This window comes from Trichoderma citrinoviride, assembly GCF_003025115.1.
Source record: "Trichoderma citrinoviride strain TUCIM 6016 unplaced genomic scaffold BBK36scaffold_12, whole genome shotgun sequence".
Classification (NCBI taxonomy): Eukaryota; Fungi; Ascomycota; class Sordariomycetes; order Hypocreales; family Hypocreaceae; genus Trichoderma; species Trichoderma citrinoviride.
The window spans coordinates 627,850-653,668 of NW_020194720.1; the positions used below are offsets into that span (position 1 = coordinate 627,850).

At 55.0% G+C, this 25,819-nt stretch overlaps 7 protein-coding genes across 7 annotated transcripts; 4 read left to right on the forward strand and 3 right to left on the reverse strand.

Annotated features, from left to right (window-relative positions):
• Positions 1-7,089: 7,089 nt before the first annotated feature.
• BBK36DRAFT_1124990 (hypothetical protein) lies at positions 7,090-8,199 on the forward strand (the record flags this gene model as incomplete). Its single annotated transcript, XM_024891222.1, has 3 exons — positions 7,090-7,345; positions 7,420-7,869; positions 7,985-8,199. The coding sequence occupies 3 exons, from the start codon at positions 7,090-7,092 to the stop codon at positions 8,197-8,199; spliced, it is 921 nt and encodes a 306-aa protein (XP_024747096.1).
• Positions 8,200-8,593: 394 nt separating this feature from the next.
• On the reverse strand, positions 8,594-9,847 carry BBK36DRAFT_1180317 (26S proteasome subunit P45; the record flags this gene model as incomplete). The annotated part of the gene is made up of 2 exons (XM_024896208.1): positions 9,590-9,847; positions 8,594-9,528 (listed from the first exon to the last, which is right to left on the reverse strand). The coding sequence occupies exons 1-2, from the start codon at positions 9,822-9,824 to the stop codon at positions 8,594-8,596; spliced, it is 1,170 nt and encodes a 389-aa protein (XP_024747097.1). The 5' UTR covers positions 9,825-9,847.
• A 1,702-nt stretch (positions 9,848-11,549) lies between these two features.
• Positions 11,550-15,061, forward strand: BBK36DRAFT_1143487 (Ca2+ transporter; the record flags this gene model as incomplete). Its single annotated transcript, XM_024893596.1, has 3 exons — positions 11,550-11,718; positions 11,791-14,516; positions 14,630-15,061. The coding sequence occupies 3 exons, from the start codon at positions 11,550-11,552 to the stop codon at positions 15,059-15,061; spliced, it is 3,327 nt and encodes a 1,108-aa protein (XP_024747098.1).
• Positions 15,062-17,322: 2,261 nt separating this feature from the next.
• On the forward strand, positions 17,323-18,952 carry BBK36DRAFT_1125878 (MFS general substrate transporter; the record flags this gene model as incomplete). Its single annotated transcript, XM_024891325.1, has 3 exons — positions 17,323-17,623; positions 17,687-17,784; positions 17,837-18,952. 3 exons carry the CDS (start codon positions 17,323-17,325, stop codon positions 18,950-18,952), a joined length of 1,515 nt encoding a protein of 504 aa, XP_024747099.1.
• A 212-nt stretch (positions 18,953-19,164) lies between these two features.
• On the forward strand, positions 19,165-19,494 carry BBK36DRAFT_1180326 (hypothetical protein; the record flags this gene model as incomplete). Its single annotated transcript, XM_024896209.1, has 1 exon — positions 19,165-19,494. A coding segment is annotated over one exon (308 nt), but the record flags the coding sequence as incomplete, so codon positions are not given.
• Positions 19,495-20,716: 1,222 nt separating this feature from the next.
• Positions 20,717-21,580, reverse strand: BBK36DRAFT_1105597 (hypothetical protein; the record flags this gene model as incomplete). Its single annotated transcript, XM_024889199.1, has 1 exon — positions 20,717-21,580. A coding segment is annotated over one exon (864 nt), but the record flags the coding sequence as incomplete, so codon positions are not given.
• Positions 21,581-21,928: 348 nt separating this feature from the next.
• BBK36DRAFT_144055 (vacuolar protein sorting-associated protein 11) lies at positions 21,929-25,331 on the reverse strand (the record flags this gene model as incomplete). Its single annotated transcript, XM_024897509.1, has 7 exons — positions 25,264-25,331; positions 24,927-25,175; positions 24,724-24,843; positions 24,014-24,655; positions 23,724-23,957; positions 23,327-23,662; positions 21,929-23,272 (listed from the first exon to the last, which is right to left on the reverse strand). The coding sequence occupies exons 1-7, from the start codon at positions 25,273-25,275 to the stop codon at positions 21,929-21,931; spliced, it is 2,937 nt and encodes a 978-aa protein (XP_024747102.1). The 5' UTR covers positions 25,276-25,331.
• Between the last annotated feature and the right edge of the window lie 488 nt (positions 25,332-25,819).

Sequence of the window (25,819 nt, forward strand, 5' to 3'; positions counted from 1 at the left end):
TAGACTTTTGACGACCGCTGGGTGGAGGCGGGCAGCGATGGTGACGCTCGAAGTGCGGTATGGATGTGCAAGTTGCTGCGTCTTTGCTGCGGTGTTGTGTTGGCAACCGGTGGGACGAAAGGCAGGCTCTGGGAGGCTCTGCTTGTTTTTTTGGCGTGTCCCAGCAAACAACGTCGTAGTGGAATCGAGTGGATAGGCAGAGAGTGGTATGAAGTAATCGAGATCCCTGGCCGCGCTTTAAGGTCGAAAACGAGGTGGCAAGAGTACCGAGATCGATGTGGCGGTGGTTGATTCTATGACAGTGTGTGCTCACGGCGGGCTCGGGCTGTGCACGGAGGGTGATGGGATGGTGCTGGTAATGCGGTGGTGATGACGATTCTGGAAGCTTGACCAGCCTTACTGGGGGGGTAGATTGTATGCAGCGGCGCAAGTTGAAGCTGGCAGATGCAGATGCAGCAGGCCAGGATATGCCGGATATGCTGGATATGGGAGTGGAAAGGGGCGGGTAGGGGACGATGGGTAAGGTAGAAGGGCGTAAGATGAGGGTGCTTTGTATGGATGGAATATGGCGGCAAAAAGAAACGGGCCAGAGCGATGAACGGGGTATTCTTTGACGGGTGGCCTGAGTGTGAAACTTGACGACGTCAAGCGGCTCGATAGTAGTAGACCTGTTTTGGCCGAGGCTGAAGCTGTTCAGTTGAGGCTGTTGGGTAGGGGCTTTTTTTCTGGGGGGCGTTGAAAGGGACAAAGTTTGTGGTGCCTCTCGTGTTGCAAAATGCTCTTGTTGCGGGAGCGGGCCTAACGAGGAGACGATCCCACCCCGGCTGCCGTTTTTTTCTTTTGTCTCTCGTCAAGATTAGCGCGCAGGAGAAGAGAAAAAAGAAGAAGGGGCGTGTGAGAGCTGAGTGGGAGCGGTGGAAAGGGGAGAAGAGGCCGGCGAAAATGGTACGAAGCAGCAGAGAAGCTTGTGGAGGAGAGAAGCTGGGAATGTGTGGGAGGGGGAACAGGGGCCTTGCAGAAACGCGAAAGTACTGCAAGGTACCGGGCCGGGGGACGTCTGATGGTGCGCCTGTAGCGGCGCTGGCGTTGGGCAGCTTCAATGAGAGATGGATGATTAAGGTACAGAAGGCCTGAAGAGCGTGAAAAGCGGTGCCTGGGACTTGGAGTCTTTTTACAGAGTATCCTGGGCCATATTTACTTGATCTTGAGGCATTGGCTTGCCCTGTAGCTTGGAACAAGTCAGAGGATCACGGGGGAATGGCATAAGGGCAGGAAGTGGTGGTCTTGTGGCGGTATTACACAGGGCCGAGAATCAGGCAATCTTGTGCCATCGATCCCCGGTTGAATCAATCAACCACTCCATCGATCCATTGACAGCAACGCGCGAGGGAAAAAGGAAAAAAGAGGCTCAAGGGTTTTGCGGGTCTGCCGTCGACAAGACACGGACAGGGCGACCATATGATTGCTTGAACTTGACGGAGGTGAGGCCAACATTGAACCTCCAATGTCAAGGTCCACGAGAGCAGAGCAGAGGGCAGAGGGCAGAGGACAGAGACGACGGTACTTGCAGGTACCTGGCCGGCGCTGGCTGTGGTCCGGGGGCTGGACGGACGATGAGGTCGCTGGTGATCGCGTGCGGAAGGGATCGGCGCTGGCATGACAAGCATGGAGCAGGCCAAAAGGGTCTGGGTCTGGTCTATTTGCGCGGACTGCTGCTGGCAAACCGGTTTGTCCATATTGTACTGCCCAGCCAGTCCTCACTTCGCACATGCCTGACCTGCAACTGGGAGGCCGGCGGGAAGGGATCTGCATGCCCAAGAAGTCGCGGCCGGTACTTTTCCTCCGTATCGCGCGGGCCACCGTACTGTATGTGCAGACATTGGATCTAGTATCGTAGTATGGGGGAAGCCATAATACGGTCACCGTTTGATTTTGACGCCGCGCCTTTGAACCACCGCTCCGACGCCCTTCCGTCTCCCCAAGCACGGCTCCCGCAACGGCCTCACTCGCAAGGGCGTCAACAGGGCGCCCGTCTTGGTTGCTGAATCGCTCCCCTGCCAGAGGCTGAATGGATGGAGGCTGCACGAACAGACAAACAACCAAACAATCAAACTGAATAAAGAGGCGTGACCACCGGGCTGACAACGCCGCTTCTTCCAAGGGGACTCGGGGAGCCATTGCCGCTGCCGCAAAGCAATAGAACGAAAAGCCATCCGACTTCAGCTAGGTACTAGCATCCCGTAAAGTGAACTGAGAAACACAAAGTCGGCGCATTTTGGCGTCACTCGAGCGGCAATTTGGGGCTGACCGACTTGTGAGATGGATGACGATGTTGTTTGACTTTGGCACTAAGGGGACGGGGAAGCATTCACGCTGCATACACAAGCTCGTATTATTAGTGTCTAGCTGGCCATCGATTCAATCAATAGTAGACGGGTTGTTGCCAATGCAAAAGTTGCCAATGCGAATCAGCATTGGAGCTTCGAGGCGAGACATATCCCGTCAGAGTCAGGCAATCGAGCCATCAGCTCAGAGCATGAATCTGAGCCATCTCGACGCGGCATGCAAGGCGTGTCTCACGATTCCTGCGCCGGCAGAGGTTGACAAGGCGACAGCAGCTGAAGGCTTCTGCTTCTGCTTTTGCCGCCAGCAAACAGCTGCACATACATAACGAAACGCAGCGTCCACGAAAAGCAAAGACGGCACCGAAAAGAACGCTTCGCGCTTGCAGCCACCGTCTTCTCGCATGGCCCTCGCCGCCCCACACCGTCGTCATTGCGGCGCCAAGGGTCAAGGGTCCCCGCTAACAGCACCCAAACGGGCCTTTGACTCCACCCCATCCATCCAATCCCTACTCTTCGCTCCTTTACAGCGCCCAATCAGTGGCCAGCACGGCCTGTGGCCTATCGATGCTACCCCAAGAGCCCCCCCCAAAACGCCCCCCCCGTCAGTGGTCCCCCCCCCTCGTCTCCTCTCTCCCCTCAACGGCCCTCCACTCCCTCCAACCACAGCGCGGGTGGCGCTGCCGCACAACGTCACCGCGCCCCTTTGCGTCTTGGTCGGTCGGGTCCAGACTTTGGGAGCCCCAGAAGAAAAAGCGGCTCCGCCATGCTTGATCCTTGTCCAGGTACTGCCATGTACTCCGTGTGCTGCCAACCTGTCTGTCTCCTCTTGTGTTTCTTTTTCCCTATGATTCTCTTGGTTGTTCTTCTGGTCTTCTAGGGAGACCTCATAATGATTGTAATTGTAATTGTGCTCCTCTGCTTCAATGGTCTGCATGGTTTGTACTTGGACTCATCATGAAGACTGCATCAAGGAAGAAGAGGGATCTTGGCCAGCGGTTGAGTATCCCTCCTCATACTACTGCGAACGCTTCTCTTGATCTGTTGAAAGCCATGCGAAGCACTGTGCGAGGCTGCATGTACTCGTCGGTACCCCTTCTTCTACCCCCTCCGCCAACACCCCGACAGCTGTTCAGGTTCACCATCCATCATTGGATATCAGAACCATCGGCAGCCAGACACGGCGGTCCATCATTGTTACTGATTATTTGCTGCCCTCCACCAGCGGGTGCCTGCCGCGAAAGCTTGATTCTCGTCTCCATCTTTGCCAATCCCATTGCCCAACTCCCGGACTCACCACATCCATTGGTTCATCCATCCAGTTGCGCCAGTCCCTCTGCTTCTGCCAAAAGGCAGACCAAAACTTGAACAAGTCCAGAACTCTTGTGCAACGTCTCTGTACATACGAGGTGGTACATGTGTGAAATACAAAACGTGAAAGACCAGCGGTGCTTCAAACAATACATGACGGTACTCGTTCGAGGGGCGCGCCCAAGGCGAAATGCGCCAGCTGAGGTCGACGGTAGCGCTCAAAAAAGGGCAAACACAGCAGCTCCGTTCTGCCAAACTGCCTTTGTCGCAGGGCGGGAAGGCCTATGACGTAGCCGTCTCAAAGGGGACTAACGGCTGTCAGCAGCTCCTGTCCGCCTTCCTGATTCGACCCGTCGAAGAAACACGCGATCAGACCAGCGAAACCGCAATCTCAATCCCCCGACTTCATGCGAGCATCAACAATGGAACCAAATGCCTGTCACAGGCCCCCTTGGAATATTCCAGCACACAGCAGTCAGACAGTGATTGACAGGTACCGACTCTGAGCTACGGGGACTAAAGTGTCCCATGCCGTGCCAAATCAGGCCATTTTACCAGGACCATGTCATATCATTCCCCATACCGTCTGCCCTACCTCCATACTCTGTCTGTACTAGAGCTGCACACTCCATCCCCTCCCTTTTCTGCTAGTGGCAGACAGGACCTCATCTTGTGGTGTCGTCCTTGGAGCTGCGGAGTTGCAACGGAGTGGTCGGAGCGGCATGGAGTCGGCCTGGTGAATTCGATCGTCTCGACACCCATCCGAACGAACCCCGGAAGGATTCTACAACAGAACACAGATCGCATGCTTTAGACTTTTCTTGCTTTCTTACATGCTTCCGTCACAGCTCCGATGATCAACCACCGCTGTCATACCATCACCGTTGACAGATGCTACCGCACGTATTACATGGAACTGCCAGTTTCATCACTTCCTGCCCCTGGTCCTGGTCTCGGCATCGCTCGACCTGCCATCCGCCACCCCAGCTTCGCATGCAGCCCTCCAACGGATCGCCTTTGACAATGTAGCCGGCGAGGCAATATTGCGATGGAACGCGATTCCAGCGAGTCCGCCGTACATGTTTTACATGCGATGCCTGCAACTTTGTACGACAGCAGTAGCCCTCTGTACTTACACAGCAGTCAAAAAGTCTCCGGCTGTTTACCAAGCCGTTGTGCATGACGGAGACGGGTGAGACGAGGTATACGAGCCGGCAAGCAGCAATTCAGCAGTTCTAGCTACTGCTTCGTAACAAGCAGCTCACCACTGGTAGTGGTAGCGACAGTAGTGTATCAGCAAGGAATCGGGGAGTTTCAAATCTGCTGTAATATTAGTACTAGAGCATTCTCTGCTTTCCCAGGCCCCGATTCCCGGACTCGCGCAATCTCTGTCGGGTCACGCAATCGCCGAAAGGGCACAAGACCCTTACTTCCTCCTCCCCCACAAACAGTTCCTCGTGAGACTTCGTGTCGTCCCCCAATTTGTGTTGCGAGCAGGGAAACCGGGAGGATTCGAGGAGGATGGGGTTCTATTCGGGGAGAAGTTCCAGGCCTTCTTCGGCAGACGGATTCTGTCGTACAAAGTATGTACGCATCTCTACGCCGTACATGCCTCTTGGCTAATTACCTTATATGACCGCTTACCGAGAATTTTTGTTACAAGTGGTAGGACGCGATGTACCTATTTGATATTCCTTTTCTTGATGGACTGTCCCAGCTGGGTGAGCCATCACCTCATTACTTCATAGCACATCGTATCTTCAATGATTATCTCCGGCGACTGTTATCCTTGATCGATCGGCCATGCATTTTCATCGGTCTGGGTTTACAGAACGTTTCCATCACAAAGCAGGTCTTTAAGCTTTTTGACGGGCTGCCAGGCATGAGAACACACTTTCTTTGCTGGAACTAACAGCACGCAACCACGTATCCGGCTATGCAATATTACATGCTGCATGGAAGACTGGGGCTTAACTTACAGCTGGCTTGCCCTGCCGTCATCGGGCTTTGGCACGGAACGCGCTTTGATGCTGTTTGAAAAGCCAAGTCGGTCGGGCCAAGGTGAGATGGTGAAAGATGAAAGCCGGAGAGAAGTTGTGCAAGTGATAGTAGTAGCTGGACGGACGGCTCTTTGCGATGAAGTCTGTACTCCCGCTTCGCGTGACCGTTCTTGTCGGCTAAATTTACGAAGTAGATGCATCCAAGATTTGTCCATGTGAAGCTCTCACAAGCTGAACTTAGAGCTCTCACATTGACTGCATCTGGGTTCAAACTGTCTGAGCAAGAAGATCCAAATCCAATTTTCCTTAGAGAACCAAAGGAAGTGGGGTTAAATCGGGCGACGATGTCCCGAGGCTATCGCTATCATCAACTCAAAAGGTTCCAGCATATGTCCATCTCTATCATCGTCTCTGAGAAATATCGTCTCATCTCACAATGGCTTCGGAAGTAGCAGTCCGATTCATGCGATCCGTATGTGATAAAATCGACAGCAATGGCTCGCACTCAAGACTGCAGCTACATGGCATGGTCATCTGAAGTCACAACGAGGAGATACTCAGGAATATGCACGCTGGCGAGGAAGAACGCGAAAGGGATACAAAGAGACAAAGAAAGAAGTCAAATGTCCTCCTATAGTTTTGTCACGGATCAAAAGGGCTGATATGCTTTCTTCATTAAGATCAACAATGCCAAGCCTTGTCTAAGCCATAAGGACCGTCTCCAGATACCGAACATCGGACCGAACCCTATCTCTTCTCGTCCGGGAATCGTTAATCCAACTCCTTCAGAAAAGACCCAAGAATCACGGTTCTCAGTAGTATCCCTATTAGCACCATATATTCATCTACTCCGTAGAGCAAGAACCAATTAGTCAACACCATTCCTATTTCACGGCATCAAGACTCCCCCCTTTGAGCCGTCAAAACCCACCAAGGCGCGCGACAATAAGGCACCACACAGCCTGCCCGTTTTCTCTTTGCAAGAGCGCGGAGAAATGCTCATCTATTCGACTCAAGCTACTCAGTAGATAATGAAAAGACCCAGACCGGACCAGTACGAAGCGTTGAATGTGGTTGAACTAGCCGTTTGGCGCAAGTTTCCGCGAATGCGCCCTCTCCCCCGCAAGTTACTATCGTAATAGTTCTTAGTCATCCTCCGCTGCCGGCTTATATCGACAATCGCCAGATGGACAAGAAGCTGTTTCGTGGGATAGAAAGGGCGCAGTATTCACAATTGCTGTCAAACTGCTGATGTCTTGTTCAAGGCTCCTAGGAACCAATCTCTTAGAACCCTCAACCCGCTCATAGCAGAGCATCAACAAACCCTCAAGTCCAAAACCCAGTCAGTTCAACCATCTCATCCCCCCTTCAAACACTAAACACTAACACCCCTCACAGAAACAAAACAAAATCCTAGAGGAAAAAAGGCACTCAAGATGTCTCAGCCAGCAGCAACCAGCCTCTCCCCGGAAGACCGCCTCAAGGCCCGCAAGCCCGTCCCCAAGCCCGTCCCGGCCTACCTCCCCACCGCCGGCTCCCCCCGGAGCGTCGACAAGGACCTGTACGAAACCATCCAAAAGGCGCCCCGCGTCCTCGTCGAGGAGTTCACCCTGCCCATCCGCTCCGGAAGAGCATGGGAAGCTCCGGCAGGCTCCATCATCAGCATCAGCACCCCCGAGGGGCCTCAAGTCGGTATGTAATATCAATCTCATCTCATCTCGAGCAAACGTCACTAGAATCTCATCTACTGAACTTCATGAAAAAAGGCGACCTCAACATCTGGAACCGCCACAACCCCCGCGAACGCTTCTGGGCCAGCCGCACCCGCCAGCTCCACTCCGCCCACGTCTCAACCCACGACCGCCTCTGGTCCAACCTGCCCTACATGCGGCCCCTCGTCACCATCATCGCCGACAGCCTCGCCTGGTACGGCGAGGACGAGAACGGCGGCCGCGTGCACGACCTGCTGGGCACCCGCTGCGACCCCTACATCAACACCGTGCTGTCCGGCGAGCAGTACGACTTCCACTGCCACTCGAACCTGAGCCGCGCCGTGGCCAAGTGGGGACTGCGGGAGGACGACGTGCACGACGTGCTCAACTTGTTCCAGGTCACCGGGCTGGATGACAAGGGGAGGTATTTCATGAGTCCGTGCCCGGCGGAGAAGGGGGACTCTATCGAGTTTCTTGCTGAGCAGGATGTCCTCATGGCCTTGAGTAAGTCTTTGATAACTTCCCCCCCCAATGCTCCCCCATAACCCCCTTTATACCTTGTAGAAGCGGGTTAAAAACAGTTCGAGAGACCACGTGTAATGGGCTGACATTTAAAAAGGCACCTGCCCCGGCGGCGATCTCTCCCTCTGGGGCTTCGGCAGCGACAGCGAAAAGGAAATGATCAAGGTCTGCCGCCCCTTGCACGTCAAGGTCTACCAGCTCGAGGACAAGGAGCTCCTCCAGAGGAGCGGCTGGAAGCCCGCAGAGACGTCCGCGTACAAGGGCATGCATGGCGTCTTCTCCCCAGAAGGAGAACCAAGTCAGCGCAAGTAAATGACAAATTCTAGAAATGCTTCTAGACAATGTAGAATAGGGACACTTCCAGATATGTTTCCAGACACTGTAGATTAGGGGATGCTGCCAGCTTGTCTCCCCCTACCCAGCACTCATAGCAACCTTTGGATTATGATGCTAGTGAATAGGCATGTTTGCCTCACACAAGGGCTCTCATGTAGTACATACAATTCCATTGGATCGGTTCATCTGCACGTTAATGTGAAAAGACAGGAGGCAGCTGGGGATTGGTACCCGCATAATGGTATAATTGAACTATCCTTACAACTCCAGATCCATGGCCGCCGAGATGTCTCATAAGCCCGTCGGTGCAGGATACAGATTCGTTGCATAAGTGTGTGACCGAATCGTGTTTGTTGATGTGCGGGCCCGTCTACTTCCACAGCTTGCCAAGAGAAACCTCCTTATCATCGTGCTTGTTGAGAATCTTGGCAGTTGCCAGCTCAAAGTCCTCCTGCGTGACGTGTACTCTCCTCTCACGGAGAGCATACATGCCCGCTTCTGTGCACACACCCTTGAGCTCGGCTCCGGAGCAGCCGTTCATCTTCTCGGCAATCTTGGTCAGGTTGATGCCTCTTGTCAGGTTCATCTTACGGCTGTGGATTCGGAGAATGTCGGCTCGGGCTTCGATGCTGGGCGGGGGGAACTCGATTTTGCGGTCGATACGGCCGGGTCGCAGCAAAGCGGGGTCTAGGATGTCGAGGCGGTTCGTGGCCATGATGACCTTGATGTTCTTGGTAGGCTCGAAGCCGTCCAGCTGGTTCAGCAGCTCCAGCATGGTTCGCTGCACTTCGGAGTCGCCACCTGATGAGCCCTCCACTCGAGAGGAGCCAATGCTGTCGATTTCGTCCATGAAGATGATTGACGGAGCGTGCTCTCGGGCCATGATGAACAACTCTCGGACCATGCGGCTACCTTCACCAATGTACTTTTGCACCAATTCGGAACCAGAGACTCTGATAAACTTGCAAGCCGTGTGGTGGGCCACAGCTCTGGCCAGCAGTGTCTTTCCGGTACCGGGGGGTCCGTATAGCAAGACACCCTTGGGTTGGGCGATGCCCAAAGACTCGAAGAGCTCGGGATGCTTCAGACCCAGCTCAATCACCTCCTTGATCTCCTTGATCTGCTGATCCAGTCCACCAATCATGTCGTATGTGCTGTCGGGGACCTTTTCTACCATCATGAGCGATACCAGGGGGTCGACCGATGACGGCAGCATCTTCTCGAGCTTGTAGCTGTCTGACAAGAGCGTGACTCGCTTTCCGGGTGTGAGTTTTGAAATTTCGACATTGTCGGATACATCGACGACTAACACGGAAAGGATGAGCATGCTGTGAGTGGACTCCAGGGTGTTTCATTGACGACCTACCGTATTTGCCCTCGGGATGTACTTTGACCAGGACCTTCTTGGTGCTCATCACCTTGACGACCTCTCCAACGTAGGATCCAGGCTGCTGCAGCAGGCCCAGCTCTTCTCTCAGTAACCGGACCCGGGAGTTGTAGTCATTGCGCTGGGCTTCAAGACGGCGGAGAGCAGCCTGACCCTTGAGGATCTCGAGCTTCATCGCCTCGATCTTGTTGCGGTAGTACTCGTCGAGCGCCATCTTGGGCGGGCTCCGCGCTGGAGGGGATGGGCTGTGGAGGGAGAACACGAAGATCGTAAGCTGGGGGTAGTTGATTCGGTGATGAGCGTCGTCGAGATGCGGAAATGCGGAATGCGGCGAATGCGGTTCGTTGGTGTACAGATGCCGTGGTGGATGTCGATTGGGGCCAAGTTGAAGCTGCGCAAGGCTACAGCTGGTGCTCGTAAGCGCTGGGCGTTGGTGGCGGATTATGTGTTGTGCCGGGCTCCGCGTTTCTTTGAAGCTCTGTGAAGCTCCCAACCCAGAGTGTGTTAGTGGCACCTGGTATGGTAATAAGACGGAGCACCTCTTTGTGCTTCAGCAAAACCAGACCGAAAGTTGAAAAATGACGCCAGAAACGACCCGAGACGAGACTGCCGTCTGGCCTTGGCTGACGTCTTGCTGCAACAGAAAGAGCAGCGGCATCCCACGCCAAATGCCACCATCGGCTGTGCCCGAGTCGGTAGTACTTGTGCCAGCACGGTCTCACGGCGCAGACATCAAGTACCTCTGCATTGAGCTGTTCAACTCCAGGCTGCCTCGCACCAATATTAAACGGTTTGCGTGTTTCTTGTCTTCCGTCTGTTTGTTTCTACTCCTGTTGCTCCCCAGCTGCTCTGCTTGTCTACCGTAACATATCATCATCGTCATGCCATACCAGGTCCATATCGTCCCCCAGCATCATGTAGGCGATAACGCAAAATGACGTTGCATCCTGGCTGGCTGCCAAAACCCAGGTCACAGACTGGCGGATCACAAGGACCAAGCGATGGGTCACGCCGTGTGATGGCCCCCCAGACGGTGAGGAGGCCGTGGATGCCTTGTGCCTGTTGACCGTTTGGTTATCTATCATAATTCTCTCTCTCTCCGCTGACGGGCAGCCTCTCTGTTTCCTGCGTCTTCTCCAAGGGATCAGACTCCGTAGCTCTTTATTGCGCTGCATGCCATACAAAAGCGGGCTGAGCGGTGCTAGTGTGTGTCATCTGCAAGCTCCGCGAAAGAGCAGCTGGACGGACTTCGGTGGACATTCTTTGCATGGCCTGCCGCTGGTGTTCTTCACCATTCGCGGCTGCTGTCTGCCGCTTATCCTGCGCCTCATCGACGATTCGAACCCAGCTCCGAATTTGGTTTGCATTCGCTAACTGACGCTGGAGATACCCAAGCGAGCGCCCTCAAGCTTCTGCGTCTTCAGCCCAGGGTACAAGCTAAACACTAGCTGACCTCACCCAGACCCTTGTATATCGGACGGAGCTCGCTTGCTGGGCTGGCAGGAGGCCAACAGCTGGAGCTCTTCCTCTCTGTTCTTCCTTCTTCTTCCTTTCCTCTCCCCGTCCTTCGCCTCCGCCTCTTCTTCTCTCTTCAGCTCCGCCGTCTCCGTCATTTTGTCAACATTCACGGCGTCTTCTTTTTCTTCTTTTATTTCTCCCTTCCCTCCCTCCTTTTCCATGTCTGTGATGCCACACTCCCAAAACCGCCATCACGACACACAGACTCCCTGATCCCGTGTTCACAGCCCCTCCACACAGCTAGAGCTCGCTAGCCCGATCTATCAAAAGCCGCCGGGCGACAGGGATAACCTTTGAAAGTCGGACGTTATCTCAGCCCTTTTTTATTAGACCTGCCAAGTCCTCGTTCAGCAGGCCTGCGAGGATCATCATCACCTTTTGTCGCGGCATCGTCGCCGCCTTGACATCGCCATCGATAGTCATGGATCCTTCGCAGCAGGACAACGCGCCTCAAGCGCAACGCGCCAGCGTTTCCTCGGGCATGATGTCACCCACAGATACCCGGAATCCAACTCTGTCCAGGCATTCGTCTGTCGTCGACGAGGGCACGCAGTCGACGGACACCGTACGGCGGCGCCCCGAGGGATATGGTAGGACAACGCGACACTGTCATACCCACACCGGCTTCTTTCGATGTGCTTGCTAACGTAGTCCGTCCACAGGCACCATTCAGAACATGAGAAGCAGCCAGACGCTCAGCGACCACGGGCCGGGGCGCAGTCAAGTCGGCCGCTCCACGTCTGCGGCAGGTCCCGAGCGGAGTCAGTCCTATTCTCGCATGCGGAAGCCGCCTCTATCGCGACGCACGTCGGCCACGACTCCACACAAGGGAGAGGTCTTCTCTGTCGACGACGACACACACGAGGTCGAGGCGGACGCTGCCGAGCGGCGCGCTGGCTTGTCGACGCGCCGCCGCCTACCACCCCCATCAGGACTCGCCCGCATTCAGTCTTTCCGTAGTGCCGAAGACGAAGCAGAGTCTGAACGGAACGATGAAGCCAGCATGGCCGAAGAGGAGCGCGACGAGGCGGAGGAGGAGCTGCCGTTGGACGAGCATGTCGATTGCGATTCGGACGGCGATATCAGCGAGGCCGAGAGCTTCACGCTCAAAGACAGACAGCAGGCCATCAACCAAACGCACCCTTTCGGTATCCGAGTTTGGAAGCCCGCGCTGTACAAGAAAGACCGCTCCATTCAAAAGTTCGCCCAGGCAGACATCCACTCCTCGCCAGGCGGTAGGGTCAGCAGTTGGCTGCTCCTCTTCAACCTGCTCTGGACGCTCTTTTTCGGATGGTGGGTAGCCTGCTTCGCCGCCTTTGGCGCAATCATATGCCTTTTGTTCTCTGCCGCGCCTAGCGGGCGAGAATACGGAAGAATTCTTTGGGGCCTGGCAGGCTACTTATTCTACCCCTTTGGCAAGTTTATCAGGCTCGAGAAGGATGAGGCCTACCTAGACGAGGATCAAGACGAGGGCAGAAGCATCTCCGAGTACGAGCAGTGGCAGAACGGCGACCTCGAGTACGGCCGGCTGTTCTTTGGACCCGATCGACACCGCTCCATCATCGGCCGCTCCCGGAGGAGCATCGACTCGGAGCCCAGCGAGACGGAGAGCCTGCTGGGACGGGGCCGCCGCGGCGAGTCTGCCGATCTGCACCCCCGGCTGAAGCGCAGGCTGTTTGGCCGTGGAGAGTGGAACATTGGCCGCATCATATTCTTCGTCTTCTTCTACTGCCTCATCTCGCCTTCTTTGATCATTATATCTGGCATTTGCTGGTTCCTCGTCTTCTGGATTCCCATGGGCAAGGTCACCATGCTGCTCTTTGACCATCTCAGGAGACACCCCCTCGCTCTGTCGTTTGAATCCCACATCAGCTACGCGCGAGTCGACGACGCCCCGGACTCATCCATCCTGGTGTGCACCTATCGAGCAGTTGGCTCAAAGTACTGGAAATACACAATTGACGGCACCAACATCTTCTTGATCAACCTCATGGTGGTCGTCGTCTTTGTTATTGCCGACTGGCTCATTCTGGACCAGATCCTACACGTGGAGGTACTCATCACTTCGCCTGCCTTTCTGTTTGTCGCTGGCTTGCTCTCCATCATCCCGCTGGCGTACTTCATCGGTCAGGCTGTGGCCTCCATCTCGGCCCAGTCGTCGATGGGTCTGGGTGCCGCCATCAACGCCTTCTTCGCCACCATCGTCGAGGTTTTCCTCTACTGCGTTGCACTGAGCCAGGGCAAAGGTCAGCTCGTCGAGGGAAGTATCGTGGGCAGCATCTTCGCCGGCATCCTGTTCCTGCCCGGCATCTCCATGTGCTTCGGCGCCCTGAAACGAAAGACGCAGCGATTCAACGCCAAGTCGGCCGGCGTGACGTCCACGATGCTGCTCTTTGCCGTTGTCGGCGCCTTTGGCCCAACGCTCTTCTACCAGATCTACGGTACGCATGAGCTCAACTGCATGGACTGTGAAGACTATGTCTACGGCGGCATCATCGGGGGCGGCGCTGCTCGCGATTGCCGGCGGTGCTCCTTTTCGCAGGCACCTGCTCTTGACGATCGCTTCTACCTCGAGGCCGTGCGGCCGTACTGCTACTCTGCTGCCTTCCTGCTCTTCTTCTCCTACCTGATCGGCCTGTGGTTCACGCTGCGCACGCACGCAGCCGTCATCTGGAACGCCGAGGTGGAGGAGAAGCGACACGACGAGGTCATGCACGCATCAGCAACGCTTCGACCGCCGCATCAGCAGTCAACGGCCGAGGGCGCCGGGGCTGATATACGCGATTCGCATCTGTACAAGCGCATTCTAGGCCAGACCCTCAAGCAGGGCGGCCTGCCGGACGCCTCCCGCCCGAGCTCCACTACTGCCCACGATGCCGGCGGTGCCAATGGAGTGGGCAGCACCCTTCATGTGGTGCCGCCCAGGGGTGGTGCCGAGGAAGAACAGCAGCAGCAGCAGCCGCCCTCGCGCCCAAAGATGCCCGGCCTCAGCCAGGTCGACAACAACCTGGTACGCGAGGTTGCCGAGATCGCTGCCACGGCCGCCACGATTGCCTCCCGTGACCGGTACGCGCAAAAGCAGTCCATGGCCGGCCCAACAACACCACGGCCGCATGGCACCAGCCGAACCAGCCACGCCCCCGACATGGAGGAGGACGTGGCTACTGCGGGAGCGGCCACTGCGCACGCTGGCGGCCACGGCCACGACGCGCCCAACTGGAGCCGCACCAAGAGCACCGTGATCCTGCTAGGAGCCACCATCCTGTACGCCATCATCGCCGAGATCCTGGTCGACACGGTCGACGTCGTGCTCGAGAGCTTCGCCATCGACCAAAAGTTTCTTGGGCTGACCCTGTTTGCCCTGGTTCCCAATACTACCGAGTTTTTGGTAAGCACCGCCGCATCATCCCCATCCAATCCCCTGAGCCCCGTGCATGCCCCTCACCCCGTGCCCACGTTTTGCTGACGCTATTGGACTCTTGTCCTTCTCCTTGCTTTTAGAACGCCATTTCGTTTGCCATGAATGGCAACATTGCATTATCGATGGAGATTGGCTCCGCATACGCCCTCCAGGTGTGCCTGCTCCAAATTCCATGCCTCGTGCTCTTCTCTGCCGTCTACCCAAACATCCCGCCCGGCGGTGATGCCGCCAAGTATACCTTTTCGCTGCTCTTCCCGCAATGGGACCTGGTGACGGTCATTCTGTGTGTGTTTTTGCTCAGCTACGTGTACGGCGAGGGCAAGAGCAACTACTTCAAGGGCAGCATCCTGCTGCTGACGTACCTCGTCGTCGTGATTGGCTATTATTTCAGCGGCTACACCGAGGCAGCCATGGGGCTGCAGCGCTTCGACGTGATGGGGTCCGATGGCAAGTACCAGACCTTCAAAACCATTGGCAGGTCGACAAGCGGGAGAGCCTTTGAAGTGATTTGAGCGGCTGATTGCCGAAGCTGTGGTGAGGCTGCAGCAGTGGCAGCAGCTTTGTTGACTCTACTACTACCAGTATCCTTATTATTCTGATAAAAGTCCCGCAAGGTCCCGAACAGGCTGCATGCGTCGGTGACCTTTTACGTCTCATCATCTTTCTGTTGGACTCTGCCGTCCGGTTTATTGGCTTGGAGTGGGTGCTGCACGTCTTGCAGCATGGGCATCTGCATCTTTCGTCTCTTGTTATCAACCTCTTTTGGGGAGGGCAATACGCCCGGGTTCTTCTTTTTACTTGTTCTGCAGAGCCGGCATTTCTTTATCTGTGCTTCTTTTTGCTCTTTTCTTTTTTGACATTCATGGCATTGGTCGACATGACGGCAGGCTGCCTGGCAGCGGCATGTAATTGTGTATCCTATTTCCTTTTGTCTCTCCTATGGCTTGTTTGGTCGACGAGAATGTGGTTGGCACAAAGTCGACGAAGCGTCTCTGAACGAAAAGCATATGTTTATTGATATCTTACCTTTCTATGTTGCTGTTGCGTACAACATACCACCATGGCTTGCCTCGTCTGATGTGAAAATCGCTGAATGAATAATTTTCAATAACATGTTCCATCTCCTCACCAGTCTCTGTGAACCGCGTGATCCGTTGATAAGACGCAATAAAGGTTCTAGATCATCTCTCTCCACTACCTGCCGGCACGGGAACGGGGTTCTTGAAGAGTGCCGGGGGTATTATGCATGTTGTCGACGCTTTGCCTGAATAGGAGAAGAGCTTGGCAAATCTTGCATATTCGGATTGTCTCGTCCGAAGTAAAAGAGAGAGAGGAAGATGGAAGCTAATGTTTTCAGGGGGGGGTCCTTGCTTTGTAAAGTCCAATTGGTTGAGGAGAGGAGAGGTGTGTGTGTTGGTTGGTTGAAAGAGAAGGGAACTTGTCGGATGTTACTAGCCGGTAAGAAGGAACTTGAGAGCTTGGGGAGCTCTTTGAGCGTTCTTGAGCTTCTTGAGCCTATGTACAACTACGACTGCTCTCATATGGGGTGTATAATAACAATACTTGTTTAGTCGTAAGAAGCCATGTAGCTCATGGTTATGTTTTCTTTTATTGGAGCTATTGTGCGGCCCATTTGGCCCTCAGTATGTTGTGAGAGAGAGCGCACAACTCGGCGGCTGTCCCGCCATCAGATAGAGAGGCAGTTGAGACATGGTTTACGCGGAAACGAAGACAAAGAGATAACTACTACTACCACGCAAAAAGGTACTTGTAACAAGAAGTGTTACCGCAACTTCGCAGGCCCATAATTCGTGCATCCGGCATCGCGATGCAAATGCTAACCACCTTGTCAAACTCTTACATACATAGCTTGACGCCAATGAAGGAAGCAGGGGTAACAAAGGTTGTAAGCCATCCCTAGCAAAAGGCTCAGCTGATGTTTCAATTTTTCCTTCCCCCTTCTCTCCATCTTCTCCAACAGGTCGCTCTGGGTCATGCTCGTTTGCTCGTGGGGCAAAAGGGGGGGGTTCCAAAGCTTAAGGACTCGCACCGCACATACCGGCGGGGGGGCTGCGTTTGCCCTCCCGGCTCTTGCCCCTGGTTCAAAGTACCGGTCCGTAGCAAACACTGTCAAACTCGATGCATCCCCTGTCCGTGTTAACGGCACGACGGGGTTGACACATGGTTTGAATGCTCCATACCAATTCCGTTGTGCTGGGAGAAGAGCAGCCGATTTGTGACGGAAGCCCTGCATGCTTGATAATTACACTTCCTCGGGGAGACCACGAGCAAACTGCCGAGGCCGAGAGCGGTAATATCTGACAGGCATCTTGTGATAATCCTGACATACACTTTGTTTCTCTTTCCCACTCAACCCTCCCGCGGTTCCATCTTCAGGTATGACCGCCGGACAGAGTGTCGGGAACGCTTTCGAACCAGGCTGGGATGAGCGTATCGCGAGTAGTGTGAAGGGCGGATTGGAGGCTGGATACATAAACCAGCGAGATGGCGCCATAGGAATGGAGGTGAGGAAAGGGAGAGTGCTTCTGCGTTATATCTGGACATTCCGTTAGCTGGTACAGAGTACAAAAGCTGCTTGAAGCAATCTTGTGCTGAAGTATCTCGGCCGGCAGCATCTAGAATCGTTAAGCCACGCAGATTCCTTCGAGTCTTTGCATATTGAGAACTCGGCCCAAGTTCATCCAAGGATAGCTTCAGTATCCGCGGGAAGATATTCAGACGCACAGTCGCCATTCATCGAGCCAGGTATTCGATGCCTGCGGCCGAGCCCTCAGCTGCCGAATCTCCTTCAACGTCACCAACAGTGACGACACCGTCATCTCCGACACCCACCATCACAATCGTCAACGACCGCAATGCCGGCTCCCCAGCGGATAGCAGCGAGAACGAAAAGAGCGGAACAAGTTCCCCCACAGTATTGGGAGTTGGGCAGGATGACGTTGAAACCCAGCAAGAGGACCAGCACCAGGGCTATTCTCTGCCACCGGTCGACACAGGCAAAGACGCATGGCTGTTCCTGGCAGCCTGCTTCGTGATGGAGGCCATGGTATGGGGTGAGTCGAGTCTGCCCGCAACATATGACACAAGTGAAGACGGGGTGTTGACGGCGTAATCAGGCTTTCCCTTTGCATTCGGCATCTTCCAAGAGTACTACCGCACCCACGAGCCGTTTGCCGGCTCTACCAAGACGGCCATTATAGGAACTTGCGCCATGGTAGGTACTCAACAACCAAATATCCAGGAAGCTTCGGCTGACGTCCACCCAGGGTATCATGTATCTCGATGCGCCCCTCGTCTTTGCGTTTGCGCGCATCTTCCCCAAGGCAGGGCGCTGGCTTCCCACCGTCGGCCTGCTCATGATGTGCGCCGCTCTCGCCCTGTCGTCCTTTTCGGAAACGACGACGCACCTCATCCTCACACAAGGCGCCCTGTACGGCATTGGCGGCTCAATCGCCTACAACCCATGCCTGATGTACGTGGATGAGTGGTTTGACCGCCGCAAGGGATTGGCCTTTGGCCTCATGTGGTCCGGAACCGGGCTTGGAGGCTTCACCATCCCGCTGGTGCTCGAGGCCCTACTCGACCGATACGGCTTTCGAGTCACGCTGCGCATATGGGCGATTGCCCTCTTCGCCTTCACCATGCCGCTGGTGTACTTTGTCAAGCCGCGTCTGCCGCCGGCCATGACGGCTCACATCAAGCCACTCGACTGGGGCTTCATGAAGAACCGCGTCTTTGCTCTGTACCAGCTGGGCAACGTCATCGAGGGCCTGGGCTTCTTCCTGCCGGGCATCTTTCTGCCCACGTACGCGCGAGACGTGCTGGGGGCCAACCCGTTCGCCTCGGCAGCGACTCTGCTGGTGCTCAACGTGGGATCGGTCGTGGGGCCCATCGCAATGGGAACGCTGGTCGACAGACTGCATGTCACGACGTGCATCTTGATTTCCACCGTGGGAGCAGTGTCCGGCGTCTTGCTGCTGTGGGGTCTGGGATCCAACATGGGGATCCTGTACGTCTTCAGCCTCGTCTACGGCATCTTTGCCGGGTCTTTCACAACGTCGTGGCCGGGCATCATGAGACAGGTCATCAAAATCGCGACAGCTGCGGACATGGAGACGACCAGCATCGAGGAGCGTTCTGGCAGCGTCAGTCCCAGCAGATATGATCCTCTCATGGTGATTGGCTTCCTTTCTATCGGCCGAGGCGTCGGGAATATTGCATCAGGTCCGCTAAGCGAGGCTCTGGTGAAGGGGATGCCATGGCAGGGCCAGGCTATCGGAGGGTACGGCAGCGGATATGGGATTCTGATTATCTTTACGGGCACGACGGCGTTGTTTGGATGCGTGAGCTATGCTGGGAGAAGGGTTGGGTGGATGAATTAGACGGTTCTGCATAAGGTAAGGTAGAAGAAGGCATATCTGTACCACGAATGACTAATGACTAAGATGGAAGGTGATCCAAATCTCGAATATCTGAAGGCAGGTGCATGTTGAGGTTCTTCATTAAACGGGGTTGGTGGATGTGGATGCCGAGGACCCTTTTAAGAAATTCACACCACGGAAGCAATCACAACGAGATACCTCGAAAAAGCAGCCTCTTCTTCGCATTCAGGGCAAGCCCATCAAGCAACGAAAAGATAGAAAAAAGGACACGCCTGTCAGACGTCCATCGACACCCACCCTACCAGCACGCCCGAAGACAGTGAACCAGCAGGGTCGAGATCATCAAGAAGAAAACAACTCTCTATACAGTAGCCGCGCGAGGGCAACCACCGCCATCCTTGCGGACAGAGCGAGAGGACCAGAAAAAGTATTCACTCTTGGGCATCGAGGATATGCAATCATCAACCAGGGTGGATTCGATGGCTCTTTTGGGAACCAAAGCGAGAGACAAACACTATAGAAATGATTCTCCTGCAAAAGATTGTTAGCAAATGCGCGTGTGATTTCTGTGTGTGCTGCTGGCATCTGTGGGGGGGGGAAGAGGCCAGCAGTTAGGGGTGCACATACTGAAGTATTGTCGACGTAAAGAAGAAAAGAAGAAAAAAAATCAAAAGGACGGCGGGCGAGACGGACTTTTATACGTGCTCTGGTGGAGTGGAACTGACCGCCTAAAAGTTTTGGGCGGCAGAAAAAAAAAATAAAGACGGGCCGGGCCCGCTTTGTTGGTTCCAGCCACCGGCACGGTTTGCGCTTGGCTTTTCGGAGGGGGATGCCGGATTTGCTCGTCTTTTCTGGTGCAGAGAAGAAACTTGGTGCGATGCGAATGGACAACAGTGAAGGAATTTTCTGCTTTTGCAGGGAACATGAATCATTGGTGTCCTCTGATGAACTTGTGATTGGCCTATCTAGCATTTTGATGACATCTTGATTCTGTACCAATCTGTACAAGTAGGACAGTTGCCTCTCCATTGATTTCGAGCCGTCCAACCGCCTCAAACACAGCCAGATCATGCTAATAGTAATACTACCTCGTATTGACGCTGTTGTCCGCGCCTGCGGCTTGTAAACCAGATGTTCAAGTACACCCGATCGATGCAAAATTGGCCAGACTGCAACATATATCAATTTCATCTTTCTTTTCTAGCGAATTGACTGAGAAAATAGCTGTGAGCATATTATCGCTACGTAGGTACTCCGTAGTTGTATACCTTAGCTAAGGTACCTAATCAGAGCCCACTGTACTTGGTCTGGTGCTGCTGTGTCTGCCAAGCTCGACCTTTCTGTACCGGTCATGCGGTTGATACAGCTTCTACATAGTAGACACAACAATTTTCCTACGCTCGATCAACAAGCTGTCTTTTTTTTCCTCGCGAGCTTCACCCAAGCTCAACCATCCTATTCACAATGACAATCAAACAGAGATGATCAGAACCAAGTCATTCTTTACTATATAAACATGACACATCTATGAGCACCAACACTCTCCCGCCTCTCTCCAGGGTAGTCTATATATCAACTCGCAATCCTCAACACCATCGCCAGCATCATCACACTCTACACATCCCCTCCCCCCCTATACAGCCCCTCCCCCTCAATCCACCCCAAAACCTCCCCATCAACCATCCTCTCCAACGCCTCGCTCCCAACTCCCCGCCTCACCATCTCCCTCACCCTCGAGCTGCTCACCCCAACCCCCTCCCTGCCCCCCTCCACCAAATCAACCCTCCCAGCCCACGCCGCATCCCCCCCCAGCTCGTCCAGCGCGCCCTCCCCAAGCCCCCTCACGTACGCCCGCTGCTCGTCCTCCTCTCCCCACTCGTCGTCCGTCCTCATCGTGACTCTCAGCCTCGCCCTGTCAAAGAACGGGCCCAGCGCAGCCTTCATCCCCCCTTCTCCTTCTCCGTAATACTTTGGGTTGAAGATCCGTATCACCGTGTCAAAGCCCGCCAGAAACACTTGCTCCGGCTCGTGTCTCTTCGATGAAGAAGAAGAAGAAGAAGAAGAATACACCCCGCTCTCCCCAATGACCCTCGCCTTTTCATGAAAATACGGCATCTTCGTAACCGCAAGATCAATCTCAGGCCTCCTCAACACACCTCGCCCCTCCCCATCCCCTCCCTCTTCTTCCAAGCCATCAAGGCTCCTCAGAAGCTCATGCCCAAACCCATCCATCATGCCCAGCCGCAGCGGGAAACTCGCCGGCTTCGGCGCCTTGTCCGCGTTATTCACAGAAAGCAACAGCAGCAACCTCACGCTCCCTCTCCCATCGTCGTCATCCTCGTTCTTCTCCAGAGGCGCAGACGAGGCAGCAGCAGCAGCCCACTTCAGAGCAGACCGCGCCATCTCCGCGTGCGCCCTCGTCGGCGGATTGAAGCTCGAGTCAAGGACCACCAGGCGCTTCACTCTCGACGACGACGGCGGCGGCGGCGCTGCTGCTGGTCGTCGGGGACCGGGTTCTTGGTTGATGTGCGGCAGGGTGCAGAGGATGCGGAAGACGTCGGGCGAGGATTGGAAGGACGTGAGCGAGCGGGCGAAGAAGTCAATTAGGTGTTTGGGATTGGGGCGCATGGCTGATATGGACGTCGTTGCGTCTGAAGCTGCATTTGCCATGATGCTGTGAGGAGAGGGAATTGGCGATGTAAGTGCATGCGGCATTCGAGTGACATTCTCTCACAACATCACCCGAGGGGAGCCATGAGACGCGGGGCATTTTCGGCTCTTCCACCGAACAGCTCCTGACTAACGAGATGGAAGCAAACGCAAACACACTTCAAATCCCGACATGCTCACAAATTACGACCAGAGACGTCTAAGGTAGTTATTATCCCACAAACACGCAAGAAGAAAAAACGACGCTTTCATCGTTCACAAGGTAAATCTACCGCCTCATCGCCTGGCGCCCCGCCCATCAAAAATTCAAGAAGCCTGCTCCGAGCCCTGCGCATCCATCACCCCTCGCGAGAACCACTCGGCAATCGTCGCGAACCGATCAGAGCTGTTCTCCAGGTCCGCCTTGAATAGGTCGTGCCGTCCTGCTCGCTCCCTCTGTCCCTCCCTCATCTTGCGAATCACCTCGTTCTCGCCGGCGCACTTGGGACACTCAATCTCGGCGTCCTCGCCGCCGCCGCGGAGACATCGCTGATGGAAACTGTGCTTGCACATGAAATGCACCGCTGGAAGATCCAGGCCCTGTCCACAATCGGAGCACCGCGTGGCCTGGAACACGGCGGGCTTCGAAGCCAGATCCTCCAGGTCGCTGCGTCTCTTCTCCGTATCAGTGCGGAGCGTGGTGATCCGATGCCGGTTCTGGGCAATTTCCTTGCGCTCGCGCGTGATTGTGTCGCGGAGGTAGGGCTTGATCATCCCCATTGTGGCCACGCCGCCGCCAGAGGTCTGCCCGACAAGCGTTTGAACGACCTGCAGCGGAGCCATGAGCCCGTCCTTGTCAATCTTGGCCAGTATGGCCGCCAACTCATCCGGCCCAGCCTCTTCCAACACCCGAGGATCCGACGTGAGGTATGCCAACGCGGCTGAATACAGCTCTGGTTCTTCAGGCCCGTACTTTCGCAGCGCCTTCAACGCCCCGCGGGTGTCCTTTGCCGATGTGTAGGATCGGAATATGTCAGACAACAGCCCAGCTTGCTCCTTGACCAAAACGGTACCGTCTTGGAAATTGGACAAGTGTGACAGTAGCAACACGTTCGAGCTCTCCATTGGCACATGTTCTCCCTCAATGAGTTTCTTTGCCTTGGCCTCCCACTCTTCCTTGTGTAAGCTGCCCTTTTTCTCATTCGCCTTGTGCAAGTACATCTCAAACAGTGTAGTGTACAGATCAGTGCTGTGGACTGCCCTCAGCTTTTCTTCCTCCAGACATGCCTCCAGGAATGTGATGAACTCATCGGGATGGTCGATGAAGGACGAAAATGCTGTCCGGGGCGGCGGGGGAGTGTATTTGGGTATCGGGATGTCGTCTTCGTCAGGCACTACGACAGCTTCGTTTGGCTTCGTGCCCCCTGGCGTTCCGGTCGTGGGGCTCATGTATGAGGGCAAGACGAGGAGGTTGGTCAGGTTCTGCACCGCGCTGGCTGCTCCGGCGGTGAATCCTGTACTGCTCGTAGCCGCCCCAGAAGCCTCAATCGGCAGCACCACCGTCCGCCGCGGCCGATAGTTGCTGGTGTAGTAATCTACGAAGAGCTTTGTGGCGTCTTTGGGGCAATGCTCTATGAGGACCCTGGCGTATTTTTGCATGCACGGATATGCCTGGAGAGGTCAGTATTAGTCTCGAGTGAGAGGGGTGAGGGGGGTGGAACAGACAATTGTGGGATCTTGATGCCATATATAGTCCAACGCCTCGTCATAGCTCTTCGAGTCTTCGATCAAGATATCGACAACAAGCTCGGTCTCGCCATGCTTTTTGGCGAGATACGCCGCTTGCTGGTAGTAGCCACCTTGCCGGCACATGGTAATGGCCGTATCCAAATCAAACTTGAGGTCTCCTGGAGCCATGATGAACTCTTCCAGCTTCTTGATATCTTTGAGTTTGGCATAGCAGTTGAGCAGGAGTGTGGTGTGGTCGGATGTCGCCTTGCCGTGGTGGTGCAGTTTTTCCAAGTATAAGATCAGGTTGTGTATCCTTTGTGTGTCCAGAAACTGCGCCTCTTTGTCAGTGGTTGAACGTATGGCGCGAAAGGGGAAGTTGGGTGCTCATTACCTTTCGGATAACCTGAGAGGGCTCAGTGGCGTCGATGGCTTTAATGTACTGGTTCATTGCTCCATCATAGTCGCCCTTTTGGTAAAGGTGATCTCCAAATCGACGATAGATGAGACTCTGCTGTTCAACATCCATCCCAGAGTTCTGAGCCAGCTCAATGGCGAGGGGAAACATGTTTCGCTGGTAAAGCATCTCCAGACGTTGCTGAAGCGGTTTCTCGTGGTATCGGTAAATCTGTGAATGCCGTTAGCGCCCAGACACAGTTACGATCCGGAAGCCGGCTACCGCACCTTTCCTTCCTCTGTGATTGTAAACAGATCCCCCCATACTTCGAGAATGAATCGGACCGGGGAGATGAGCGTCTCTGTATGGCCAACCACCCGGAGATCCGGCTCCAGGAGAACAAAGGTCCATGCGTTAAACAGACCATCTGCCGTCGCCGAGCCAAATCTCCTCCGCAACGCTTCGGGGTCCCGACTGCTACTCACAGACGACGGACCCGCGACGGCGATGTAGTCGCCGTGCATAGCCACGAGGCGTTTGGGGGACTCGTATGCTCGGGGAGGCCCGCGTCCATCCAGCCTGTATGTGTATATGGCATCGTCTCTGGCGACAACAACGTCCTCTGTATTGGGATCGATGGTCATGCACCCCGCTGCGCAGCCAGAGTCCTCGATCGTCTTCGGTGGTGAGCCCTGGCCCCGTTTGGACAATGCAAGCTGCAGGATCCTCGAGGTTGTCGAGATGAAGAGCGTTGTCGACGTGTCCTGGGTCGTCAATTGGACGCCCGTCACGGGTTCCTCCGACTCGTACACGATGCGTTGCTTCGTTCCGAGGTCGTGTACGAGGTCTCCTCGGATGACAGTGACCGCACCGTTGGCAAAGCCCACGGCGATCTGGGTAAGGTCGTCGAGCGCAGCGAAGGCTGATATCTTTCCATTGGCGCAAACGTCAACACATACTCCCATCTCTCCGCCCATGATGTGCACGGCCGACTCACTGGAAACTGCCGCCTCCCGTTATTGATTGTCAGAGTACTGAGGCAGGTCGGCATATTCGTCTTCTTAACCAGCTTATCCAACGCCCAAGCCTTGAGAGTCGGCTCGCTGCTCATATCCTCCTAGCTCGATATCAGAATCAGCACATAAGCCCCCCGCAAGAGCACCAATTTAAGGCTCCTGTCGTCGTTGGAGGATGCCTCACCGCAATCGTCACCAGCAGGCTCGTCCCCTCGACCTGCCGCATATGCGTGATGCGCGCCTCGTGCGCCTGGAACCGCCTGACGACCTTCCACCCCTTGCCCACTATGCTGACGTATCCATCGCTCGAGCCGAGGAACAGGCTGTCGGAGCCCGCGCAGACGCTGGAGACGTCGTTGCTCTCGAAGAGCTGGCGAGTGTCGTCGTCGGGCAGCGCCACCTGCGAGACGTCGAAGAAGTCAAACGACTTCCACTGCGGGCTGGATTAGCTGCGACGAGCATGTACATGGTTTGGGGGAAAGGCAGAGCTGGGAGAGCCCGGATCTCCAGAGATCACGCACCGAGATGGCCATCTTGTCGCCTGGTTTTGAGAGTCGCTGAAGCGCTGCTCAGCGCACGATGACGATGGTGGGACTGAGGCTGGAGCTGTGGGAGCTGGAGAGCTTCAGGTCCCGGGTGAAGTCACCGCTAGAGGCCGATTGATAGGTACATAGATAGTGGGCGCCACAGTGGCTCGTCCCGCTAACGCTGCTGTAACAACAACACTTAGGTGCCCATTACAGCAACTCGGCCATTTCAACCTCCGTTTGGTGTTATCGAGTCAAGACAAATGATTGATCCAATTGCAATAAACCTCGCCTAACATCTTCCATGTAGCCATCCATCGTTGCTACCATTGAACCGGAACTCATCTTCTTCATCCATGTCTGATCAGGCTGCTATCTGCTTACTGGGTGCCTGATCACATGCACAAGTATAGGGACCCGTCTCTACCATCACAAAGGAGCAGGCATCAAGCTTCGGCTTAGTAGAGAAAAAGAATAATTGCAATTTGTAGGTTAAAGGGTATCACGTTTGTCACATCTTCGAAGTCTCTACCCCTCCGGTTCGAAATGG